This window comes from Leucoraja erinacea, chromosome 22 (genome assembly GCF_028641065.1).
Source record: "Leucoraja erinacea ecotype New England chromosome 22, Leri_hhj_1, whole genome shotgun sequence".
NCBI classification, from domain to species: Eukaryota; Metazoa; Chordata; class Chondrichthyes; order Rajiformes; family Rajidae; genus Leucoraja; species Leucoraja erinaceus.
Genome location: NC_073398.1, coordinates 28,401,885 through 28,414,127, shown reverse-complemented (window position 1 = coordinate 28,414,127; position 12,243 = coordinate 28,401,885). Strand labels below are relative to the sequence as shown.

At 42.6% G+C, this 12,243-nt stretch overlaps 1 protein-coding gene across 2 annotated transcripts; it reads right to left on the bottom strand.

The window, feature by feature from the left end:
- Window positions 1-981: 981 nt before the first annotated feature.
- Window positions 982-6,628, bottom strand: LOC129707890 (legumain-like). Of its 2 annotated transcripts, XM_055653324.1 has the most exons (6): window positions 6,520-6,628; window positions 6,439-6,472; window positions 5,005-5,150; window positions 4,411-4,581; window positions 3,122-3,189; window positions 982-2,100 (listed from the first exon to the last, which is right to left on the bottom strand). In XM_055653324.1, the coding sequence occupies exons 3-6, from the start codon at window positions 5,128-5,130 to the stop codon at window positions 2,055-2,057; spliced, it is 411 nt and encodes a 136-aa protein (XP_055509299.1). In that variant the 5' UTR covers window positions 5,131-5,150; window positions 6,439-6,472; window positions 6,520-6,628; the 3' UTR covers window positions 982-2,054. The 2 variants fall into 2 exon arrangements, with proteins under 2 accessions (XP_055509299.1, XP_055509298.1); XM_055653323.1 differs by lacking the exon at window positions 6,520-6,628 and having other exon boundaries at window positions 6,439-6,506.
- Window positions 6,629-12,243: the final 5,615 nt, after the last annotated feature.

Below are 12,243 nucleotides of genomic sequence, written 5' to 3'. Positions count from 1 at the left end.
TATATATGAGGCGTGGTTCTAACACAGCACGATGGGATGTGCAAGGTCTATTCTCACTCTCTCACGAGCAAAGCTACCTAAAGTAGCAATGGCATCTTAAAACTCACCTGCCAGGAGATTGTGTGTTAGAAAAACACTGTTACTGAAATAATTGCTCCGGTTTACCTGAACCCTTCAGAACTCTATCTGTCTCCTTCTTTGCATTCCTGGACAGTGTCCAACGCAAATGCCTGTAATCTGATTTTACCCTCATTTCCAGCCTCTCTTTCTCTGTCAAAACACAGACCTGAATCTCGGCGAGACTAAAGAAAAAGAGATTTAGTCAAAGCATCAGCTCATCAAGGACAACCTGCAGGATAGTGGACAAAACACAAAGTGCTGGAGGAACTCAGGTACTTCTGTGGAGGGAATGGACAGGTGACGTTTCAGTTCAGGCTCCTTCTTCAGACTGGTTGTAGTAGGGAGGAGGAAGCTGGAAATGAGATGTACTCCACGTCTACACTCGTTTTCACATAGGCCACAGCTAACAATGGCCTGTTTCATATGATCATAGGAATAGATTAGAATTAGGCCATTCGGCCCATCAAGTCTATTCCGCCATTCAATCATGGCTGATCGATCTATCACTCCCTCCTAACCCCATTCGCCTGCGAGTAAGGGTGGAGATAAATTCAACAGCTGGCATACTTGGTTATCTCCAACAATCTGGCATGTTCTAATGTGTGCTCAGGTTCCTGAAGTTAGACTTAAATCCGAAATCTCTTGATTTAGAAGCAAATATGCCCACAAATGATTCGACAAATAAATAAGCAACTTGCAATCCTACTTCTTCTCCTCCTCTTAATGGAAGCATTAGTTGCTACAAGTCCTAGTCCTCACATGTGGCTGCTTTACTCTGTATTGGAAAACTCTAATTTTTGAAAACATAATGTGATCAGAGGAGCAATAATTAGAAATACTAACACAGAGAACAAATAATCAGAAGAATGACTTAATCAATTCATTTACTTAAAATAAAAGCAATAATTTTTTTTAAAGATTCAAATTTATTTGACATTTCTCAAGCACTGTTCTTGAAGCCATCCCAGCCAATTGAACCGTAGTTACCATTGGGAATGTTTGTACACAGAATGATATTAAACAAAGGACAGGCCAAAAGGTCTCGTTTAGCAGTAAACGCTGGCCGGGAATCCACATTCATCTTCACTTCTGAAGAAGGGTTTTGACCCGAAACGTTGCCTATTTCCTCCGCTCCATAGACGCTGCCTCACCCACTGAGTTTCTCCAGCATTTTTGTCTACTTTCATCTTCACTAATATTTGGATAGGGTCTTTTACATTGCATCCTGGTAAAGGTTGGATGGCTTTGGTATAAATCTCACCCAGAAGTCGGCATGCACACAAATACTGCACTCTCTCAGAAATGCCCTTATGAATCAGTCTGGGTCTTGTTCTCAAGGCTCAGCCACCGTAGAACTAACCGCCTGCCCTGCTGGTAAGAAATGACTAAAATCACTGCAAAATTAAGCCTCGCCGTTGCCTAAAGGAGATTTAGTGAAGCCCGATTGTCAACTTCTGATTAAATTGCCCCACAGTGCAGATGTGAATGGTGAGAGAAATCAAGGTAGGCCACTCAGAAGCTGTTTAAATCTTTAAAATAAAGATTTGGAAAAAAAAATAATAGTAAATTGATTTGTGATAATCAAGTATATTTAACTAATCTGACCCCATACCTATTGAGAAGGAATTTTCAACATTAAAAATATTAATGGCACAGAAATGTTTCTACCATCTGAGGTAGCATTGGTATCATTGTGTAATCATTTGATTATTTAAAGTATAAAAGCTGTCTATAATTTGCTTTTGTCTCCCATGATTTGCTTTCAGCAGAAACCTCCTCCCAGTTATTGCAAGCAAGATGATCTGACCAGCAGAGAGAGAGAGAAAGACTCTAAAAAAAATTACAATTCCAGTTGGAAAGCACACAGGCCGAGGGAGGACAGGTCCTTAAGGGTCCCTCCTTCTGCTGTGCTGAAGATGAGGAGAGCCAACTCTTCATTTCTTCAGCTTTTCACTGACTTGGTCAATTGCTTCCTTGATCCTGTTTAAAAACAAAGGAGTGATTACAATGCAGCTCGTGGACAGGGGGATAGCACAGGAAAAAAAAGCTTTAGAAAAAAATCGAACACAATCTACATTTGTTAAGAAAAGAGGCAAAGATCTGTTACAATTTTGATGGCTCCTTTCCAAGACAAGAGACCAAAATGAACAATTTCAACCAATGTTTGATTCAAGATGACAAAGCGGAGACAGTTATTTTGGACAAAAATAAGTCCGTATATTTAATGCTTTTCAATACTGTCAGCTTGAATGACAATACTTTCATGATTATATTACCAGCACTTTCCTTAATTCTCTGACTTGAATGGTCCTGAACTGATGACTAAAAGGCTTTGATTGTGCTGGGTCAATGGCTGTAAACTATCCCACTGCCCGGGATTCCCTGCTTCAAAAAGACAAGACTGTACAAAGTTAGCCTGCTGCTAATTCAGACTCGAAGGCTGATTTTGATGATTATTTCAAGTTTGACAAAGACTATTGCTGTTTTTACTCTGGGTAACCTGACCTAACTCATGATATCCCTGTTGAATATGTGTATTGCGGAGCTTAGCCCCCATTACTCTGAGTATAATAGACCCGATCAGTTTAATTACATAAAATAACATCCACTACATTAAGTGGCACAGAAACATACTACCATGCTGTTTAGTTTAGTTTAAAGATACAGCATGGAAACAAGCCCTTCACCCCACGGAGTCCAAACCTACAATCAATCACCCGCTCACACTAATTCCATGCCATCCCACCTTCTCACACACTAGGGGCAATTTACAGAGGCAAATGAACCTACACGAGTTTGGGATGTGGGAGGAAACTAGAGCACTTGGAGGAAGCCAAAGTGATCACAGGGAGAACATACAGAATATACACATTGCACTGCCCAGCTCACTATATTCCATCAGGCCTTCTGTTAAAGGGATCAATGATCGGTTAAGAGTTAATTCCAGATGTTATTTGCTTTGATTGCTTGAGCAAAGAGAGAGAGTTGGGTATTACTGTACCGTGTCAGTGGGATCTTCTCCACACATAAATTGACGAAGGGACTCAACTGGTGAAGAGCATATTCATACTGTAACAACAAAGCACAACATTGGACTACCCCACATTCTCTCACATTAATCCAATCTTTGGCCATGCGCACCCTTTTTTGTGTCACCCTTATGTCATCCCCACAACTCACTTTCCTACCCATCATTAAGTAACATACTGTAACAATATACATCAGAACAATTATTTACAATGCCCAGACTGGAACAGAGGAATTCCTCTTTTCCACACCATTCACAACCATGAGATACTCCAAAATTCTCAACTAGTTTGGGTTGCCTCCCCGTAGTCACATTCAGTTGTTCGTTGTTGAACCCCCACTTCAGCATGAAGGCTTGCACCGTCCGACCCATGTTCTGAGGTGATTGAAGCAGAGCCAGACTGGCCATGTGTCTTTCGCTCCCAATGGATGGGACTCCTCAGGGTATAGTGTCAGTGTGTGGGGTTTTGATTGTAGGTGTGTCACCCAAGCATCTATCCTACAGGTGCGGGGGTTATCATTCAGGGGTTGAACTGCAGGTAGGAAGCTATTTCTGGATTTTAACCTCTTTGATGCCTGTGTGTGTTGGAAGAGTGGGTGACGAGGGCCACCCAGTAGAAACAAGGAAATGCAGACACGCTGATTTACACAAAAGGACACAAAGTGCTGGAGTAACTCAGAGGGTCAGGCCGCATCTGTGAAGAACCTGGATTGATGAAGGTTTGGTGTTGAGACCCTTCATCAGACCCTAGTCCCCATCCCTGTTCACCCAGGATATTATCCCTCTATTCTTGATTTAACGATTGATCTCCTGGTTGCAGCCAAGTCTCTCAGCTGCAGTACCTCGAGCTCATCCAAACTTCTGCCATCCACGTCATGGCCTACCATCACAACACCTGGGTCCAAGTGACCTACCCTTGTTTACAATGGTGTAAAACCCTCCTTGGCCAGGTCTCTGCACCTCGACAACTCCGTAACCCTGCAACTCCCGCAGTGTTTCCACACCCCCTCAGCTGCTACAGTATATGCTTCGTTGTCTTCATCCGCACCATCATCGGTGGCCAAACCCTCTGCTATCTCACCCTCATGCTCCAGAATACACTCCCCAACCACCCTGCCTCTCGCCCCTCCTTAAAGCTAACACGTTGACCCAGCTTTTGATATATTTTCTCTTTGGCCTCTTGATAATATAGACTTGACAATGGCCGCATGAACTCACCTTGGCATCTATCTCTGTACTATGTGAATGCATCGCAGACGTACCTCTGGATTGTGCCAGTCAAAGCACCGCATTTGGAAATACTCCACCGCAGAGCGGTAGTTTTCCCGCTCCGTGAGACGCTTCTTGGGGCCGAGCACTCGCTCAGCCTGTTCCTCGGAGTCCGTGGCCAGAGTAACAATCTCTCGCACTGTCTGTCGGATTAGCTCCCTCACCTGCAACACAACAGAGCTGTTTGGTTCACCCCGTCCACACAGGAAGGACCCACATCGTGTATCTGTACACTGTAAATGGCGCGATTTACGTAATCATGTATTGTCTTTCCGCTGACTAGATAGCACGCCACAAATGCTTTTCACTGTACCTCGGTTCACGTGACAATAAACTAAACTGTAGACAAAGACTGGGAATCCATCATTTTACTGCCCGTCCTGGGAACAAGGAAGAATTCCCTGGAGCATGAGCCCCATTTGACAGCAGCACGCCCACCAGTGTGTGTCTCCCTGCACTGTAGGCAGGTTAGTGAGGATGTCTGCCCCACACTGACTAGCACCATCCAACAGTCTCCTTGCTGGTTCCCGATGGGTGGAGATACCTGGTATGGGGCCCAGGGTAGAGGAACAACTTTGCACCATTACCTCAAGGAGATGGTCCAGGTCTTTCTGCAGCTTCTCCTTCTCCTCTGGATCCTTAGCAGCTTTGATCCTATTCTCAAGACGAGTAACAGGTACGTCGCACGGTGCCACAGTCTCCATTCCTGCCATTACTGTGGGTTTGCCCGCACCTGCAGCAGGAAGCAACATGGGAATATTGTAATTCTCACAAAGAAACAAAGCTCTCCAATCCTAAGGGAGCAGCACAGAGAGTCTGGACACCTCAAGGAGCAGGAATCAATATTTATCATCAGAATTCTCCTAATCAGTGACTTAAACATGAAAACATTCAGAGTATTTTACAGTTCATTCTCATGCATATCGTTTCATGAGCTCAGAAATACCCCGAGAAACTGAAGAAGGGTCTCGACCCGAAACGTCAACCATTCCTTCTCTCCAGATATGCTGCCTGCCCCGCTGAGTTACTCCAGCATTTTGTGTCTTATTTCCGAGATCTACACGGCTGCTGAGACAGCGTGCGATGCAGAATGGTTGTTGTGTTGTAGGGACTATGGCAGTGTATTTGCTTCCTGGTAACCAGCAGATAACTGAGCCGGGAATCAAATCAAAAAAGGCTGGCAGATTGTCACTCTCTCGCCAAAAGACTCGTCTTGAGGATTTTGCATCGACGCCACCGCATGAAATGTGACAATCTTGTGACAATCTTGTGACCTGACAGATATCTCACGCCGCGGGGAGGAGGGGGCCAGTGGCATTTCTGCCAGATACACACAAAACGCTGGAGTAACTCAGCGGGACAGGCAGCATCTCTGGAGCGAAGGAATGGGTGACATTTCGGGTCAGGGGAGAGGGAGATACATAGATAAGGAAGTGTACCATGTGAAGAGGGGATGTCGATCAAGGAATTCTGTCAGAGTTTCCGCTTCAGGCTTTTCCTAAACTGAACACGAGGGGGCAAAACCTGACCGGAGGCTGAAGAAAGGTCTCGACCGAGAACATCGTGTGTCTGTGCCCGCCACTGGGGGAGGCTGCCTGACCCACTGAGTCCTCCAGCACTTTGTGCCTCGTCCCCCTCGCCCTACACTGTATGATTCCCTAATCCCACCAACCTCCCTGATCATCAACATCCCAGCTATTATATTTACCAATTTAATCATGTTCTTCCCAGGAGAAAACATCTTTAATGTAGGAACTGCAGATGCTGGTTTTCATCAAAAACAGATACAAAATGCTGGAGTAACTCAGCGGGACAGGCAGCATCTCTGGTGACGCTTCGGGTCGAGACCCTTCTTCAAACGTCTTTTAATTGGATTACACTTTAAATTTGTTACATTGATACTTCTTTCCACATTAAAAAGCGATTTACAATAATCCACGGTCAATTTCAACAGAATAAATCTTACATATTCAGATACAGAGGTTGGGGGAGGGATACCCCCAAATGGGAACTGAACTCACCGAGTGTAAGCTTTCACTCCGCGCTTCCTGGGAGCTCGCTATAGGATCTTTGGGATCTTTGCTTTGGCCTTGTCCAAAGACTCCGCTATAGGATCTTTGCATTGGCCTTGTCCGCGTTAGGGGAAGCTCCGCCCGGCTCACGCTGCGCCTCGTCTATAGGACGGGCTGTGGCCGCTCCCTGGTGACTCACCAGAGGCGGTGTCATCTCACCAACCTCCCCGCGATCAGCTGACGGGACAGCAATGGACACCAAAAATATTAGAGCAAGAGAGGCTCTCCACGTCCAACACGTTGGTGCATTCTAAGCGTGGAACTGCAGATGCTGGTTTAAACCGAAGACAGACCCTGGATTCACTCAGCGGGGCAGCAGCATCGTCTTCAGCCTAAAGAATGGTCTCGATCAAACGTCACCCATTCCTTCTCTCCAGAGATTAGCAATGTTACAAAATTTTGAGATTAAAAAAATCAAGTCTGCAATTTATCCCATCAGATAAAGCATAACAATAAGTTTAATTTGACACCAAATTCACTTTCATATCTCAAGTATTAAAAAAGTTATGACCATTTTCATACTCGGAAATTAGCATCTTGTTCCCTATTGATTTTCAATGGACATTACAAAAAAGCTGTGATCTTGGATAGTCAAACGCCCATTTCTTAAGGAAAGATTAACATTTTTAAATAGCCTAAGTGTCCAAAGATTATTCACAAATAATTCACAATATAACATGATTTTTATATCTAATTTACATTAATTTATAGGCCAAATGGAAGGAATTTAGTGTTCAATTGCTGTAAATAAATGCCCATTTAAATCGGCTTTCTAGTGGGTTCATGTGGAACGCGCTGGTTTAGAACGTTGACAGCGCGCTGGATTAGTGCCCTCAAATGCCGAGAAAAATACTGCGGGATATAAAAAGCCCAAAATGAACTATTCGTTATAGATAACTTGATATTCAGGGTTATATATATGCCCCATTTAATGTAAAAATAAGGTACATACCTTTAATTGTTTGCTTTATAAAACCCTGGGGCTGCGAGAGGTTGCGAAATCAGAGAGTAATTTTAAAAAACTATTATAACTATATTATCGAGGCCTATAAAACTAATAATACCTTTTGCGACCGGGTCTTGCAGCGATTTTTCGTTAATGATTTACTAGGCTGAACATGTGCGATTAGTACAGCCTAGTAAAAATCGCGTTTAAAACCCGCCCCCTCCAAACAGCGCCAAAATCGCCGACATGGCTGAGGGCAGATTCCCAATGACGATTCAGGTAGGTTTTGTAACATACCTACAGAGATGCTGCCTGTCCCGCTGAGTTATTCCACCATTTTGTGTCTATCTTTGGTGCATTCTAAGCAACAGGTTCAAGATCAGTGACAGCCCAACTGACCACGGACGCGCTCACTTTAATTCACCTTCTGTGATCAACATAACGTCCGAAAGAAGGACCCCAAACCGAAACGTCGCCTTGTCCGTTGTCTCCACAGATGCTGCCTGGCTCGCTGACTTACTCCAGTACTTTTTGCTCCAGATTCCAGCATTTGCAGTCGTTTGACTCTCCCTGTCTGTGGAATTCTCTGCCTCAGAGGGCGGTGGAGACCGGTTCTCTGGATGCCTCTAGAACAGTGGTTCCCAACCTTTTTTTGGCCATGCCCCACCTAATCACCTCTAAAATCCTGATGCCCCCCCCTTGCTTTCCCTTGAGAGAAAACAGAGGAAATAGATATTATAAGGGTAACTTAGCAAAAGCTCTTTGAATCGCATTTCTAAATCCAATTCAATAAATAAGGTTCTCCCATGACCTCGCGCGCTTCGTGCGACGTGCATGAAGAGCGATGGCGCGGTGATTATGTAATAACTACACAATAAAGACCTTTTTTACCCCAAAAAAATATTTACTCAAAATAACATCTGAAACATAAACTACATATATTTACCTGATGGAAAATCCAAAAAATAAAAAATCAAAAATTTGGACCCAGACCTCCTCAATTGCCCCCCTTAAAAATCAAATTGCCCCCCTGTTGGGCATACGCCCCACGTTGGGAACCACTGCTCTAGAAGATCACAATTCAACCTCCTGTGCTCCAAGGAATAAAACCCTAGTTCACCCAACCTCTCCCTGTTGCTCATGCCTTTAAGTCCTGGTAACATCCTCATAAATCTTCTCTGCAGTCTTTCAAGCTTAACAGCATCTTTCCTATAGCAGGGAGACTAAAACTGAACACAATGGTCCAAATGTGGCCCCACCAATGTCTTGTCCTAGTGTAACATAATATCCCAACCTTTATACTCAATACCCTGACTGATGATGGCCGATATACTGAAAGCTTTCTTGACCACCAGATCTACCCATGACACCATTTTCAGAGAACTATGTACCTGTACTCCTCGATTCCTGTGCCCACCATACACCCCAGGACCCTACCATTTATTGTGAAGGTCCTGCCCTGGTTTGACTTCCCAAAATGAAACATCTCACACTTACCTGTAATTAGAGTCCATTAGCCATTCCTCAGTTCACTTGAGGTAATTTTTGATAACTATCTTCACTATTTACAATACCTCCCACTTTAGTGTCATCTGCAAACTTGCTAATTATGCTTTGTACATCCTCATCCAAATTATTGATGTAAACCACAAACAGCAACGGGCCCAGCACTGATCGTGAGGCATACCACCCTTATTCTGTATCAAACCAATTCTGTAATCAGTTGGCTAGCTCTCTCTGGATCCCACGTGACCAAGCCTTCCAGAGCCATCCACCGTGCAAAACCTCATCAAACGTCTTGCTGAGGGATCTCCTATCTATAATGTATACTCTGTTTCACTTTCCATAGATGATATCTGATCTGTGTCAAAAATAAATTGCAAATATTTCAAGAAGACAGCAGGGGATGAGGACAGGTAGAGTGCCTAAAAATGCTCAAAGTCCTCTTCATTAGTTTAGTTTACTTTAGAGATACAACACGGAAACAGGCCCTTTGGCCCACCGGGTCTGTGCTGACCAGTAATCCCCTCACATTAACACTATCCTACACACACTGGGGACAATTTTTTTTTTAACATTTACTGCCAATTAACCTACAAATCTGTACGTCTTTGGAGTGTGGGAGGAAACCGATGATCTCCGAGTAAACCCACGCAAGTCACGGGGAGAATGTACAATCTCCGTACAGTACAGCACCCATAGTTGGGATCGAACCCGGGTCTCCAGCGCTGCATTTGCTGTAAGGCAGCAACTTTACCGCTACACCACCGCGCCACCACGTGTCATAATAATTTTGTACTTTAAAGAAGGTTGAAACTGAGCCTGTGTACCTGGCACTTAATGCTGTCCACTTTAGTCAGATTCTGTTCTGTTGTCAAAGAACAAATGGCAATCTCAAAAACAATTAAAAGAGGTTGAAAGGGTAACAGAACATTGGCTAATCTTCAGTGGGGTGGAATTGGGCTCAGCAAAACTGATATGTATTTTACAGAGGTGCATGATTTATAATTGTTATAAGATCATGCAGCAGAAGGAAAAATGCACACGTGCCTGCTATAGTAAACGACATAACAAAGTAAAATTCTGTATATAAGGAGTAGACGAATCTGTTTTCAGGGAGCAACTCCTAGTGCTCCCACTGATCACTGTATTTGATGCTTTTAATAAAGTCTCGATCGCCTTGCCTGATCTTGGTGCTGTGTTTTAAAGTTTTCTTTAACACCTGCAAAGTGTTTTCACCTTAATTTCAACTAATATTTTCCTCTTTACGTACCTTTAGAAACTCTTACAGGATATTTATCTCTCAGCTATTCTTACAGTCTCCCCTCATTTTCATTGTCAATACCTTGGTCTTACCTTGCTGTACTTTGAAGTACATAAAGCATTTATTTCATCAAGTCAAGTCAAGTCTTGACTTGATTTATTTCATGACTTGTGGTTTTAGAACGTAGACAGAATGTAAAACACAGGAACAGGCCCTTTGTTCATGATCATGATTCCAAATTAAACTATTCTCCTCTGTCTGTATGTGATCCATATCCCTCCATTCCCCACATGTCCACGTGCCTAATAACGTTCCCAAACCTCAAGCCAACTGCTTTATTTAGTAACATAAACCCTTTCCTTTGACATATTGTTATCGTTCACATGATGGTAATAATTGCTGTATTTTATTCCACAAAGAGATATATAAATATCACAAGTAAACTATGTGGTAATTTTTTATTGCTTATTTTATTGCTTTTTTACTGTTACACTTATTAATGTTGTTCCCCAACCTATCAGGCCACCTCATCCCTAATGCTTGTGATTTCTATATCCCTGTTTGGATGCTATCTTCAGATTGAACTAAACCACTTTCAACTCTGAACAAAATTCTATCTTATTATGATCTCTTTTCCCCAATAGTCACTTAGATCATGTAACCCTTTCCATTGCAGTATCCCAAATCTAAAATAGTCTATTCATTGTTGCTTTCTCCACATAATGATTCAGAAAACTGTCTCTTATGCACCCCATGAATTGATCCTCCCTCCAGCTACTGCTAATTTGATTTAGATTTTGATTAAAATACAATATAATTATATTATCTAAATGCCATTAAATTTCGATTATGATCTACATTACTGTTGTAATTTGTGGATTTATATACAATCAGTTTGAGCGTGTAGAAGCTAGGAAATGAAGTCTTGGTTAATATTGTCGTTTAGGTTTGCCAGAAGTTAAACACATTTAATGCAACAGGTCCGGCTACCGGCTTTGAACTTCAAATGACAACTGTCCTGACAATTCATGTTCTCAATGCCTCTCATTCTTGCTGAACTAAAATCTTACACATTAACTTTTGCTGCTTTTCTACTCAAGGTGTTGTTTCTCAATCACTACTAGTCATAGCAAACAGAGTGCAATGACCAGCCAATTATTCACCAGTGCATGGCATATGCATCTTATCCATGATTTTAGCTCAACTGTTGTCCCCCATTCCATTAACTGCTGCTACAGTGGAAAGCTCTGGTATTTGATGTTGTATATGTTTGTATTTTGTATTTCTAACAGATACATTCCCATCATTTGAAGGCTTGCTTCATCATTATCTGCACTGTGTCCTGTGTAGGAAAGAACTGTAGATGCTGGTTTAAACTAAAGGTTGACACAAAAATCTGGAGTAACTCGGCGGGTCAGACAGCATCTATGGAGAAAAGGAGTAGGTGACGTTTCGAGCCGAGACTCTTCTTCAGACTGAGAGTCAGGGGAAAGGGAAATGGGTGATATAGACGGTGATGTAGACAGATATAGAATTAATGAATGAAAGATATGCATATACATCATTTATATCCCTCGTTTCCTCTTCCTGACTCTCATATAGTGTCACCTATTCCTTTTCTCCAGAGATGCTGTCTGACCCACTGAGTTACGCCAGCATTTTGTGTCTATCAGCACTGTATCCTGTTACTTTGCCTCCATCTACAGCCATAATAATATGCCTTCATATAGTGCATAGTCAGATCTTGTCAATTTGATTACAAAGATAGATTGAACGCAATCATTAATTACAGCAGTTAGTTTTATGTAATGTCACACATATTGGACAGAGAAACATTCTTCACATTCACTTGGTCTACCTTGGAACATTTGTTGACTTTAACTTCAACCTTTTTGCACTTGTTTTTCCCCTAACAGTTGTTGACAGCAACACCTGTGGCATTTTCTGCTCCACTACACTTAATGCATATTTGCACTTGTCTTGTTCTCTAAAACCGTACGCAAAATGCGGCTTCGTATTATTTGTAGACTGTCAACATTTACCT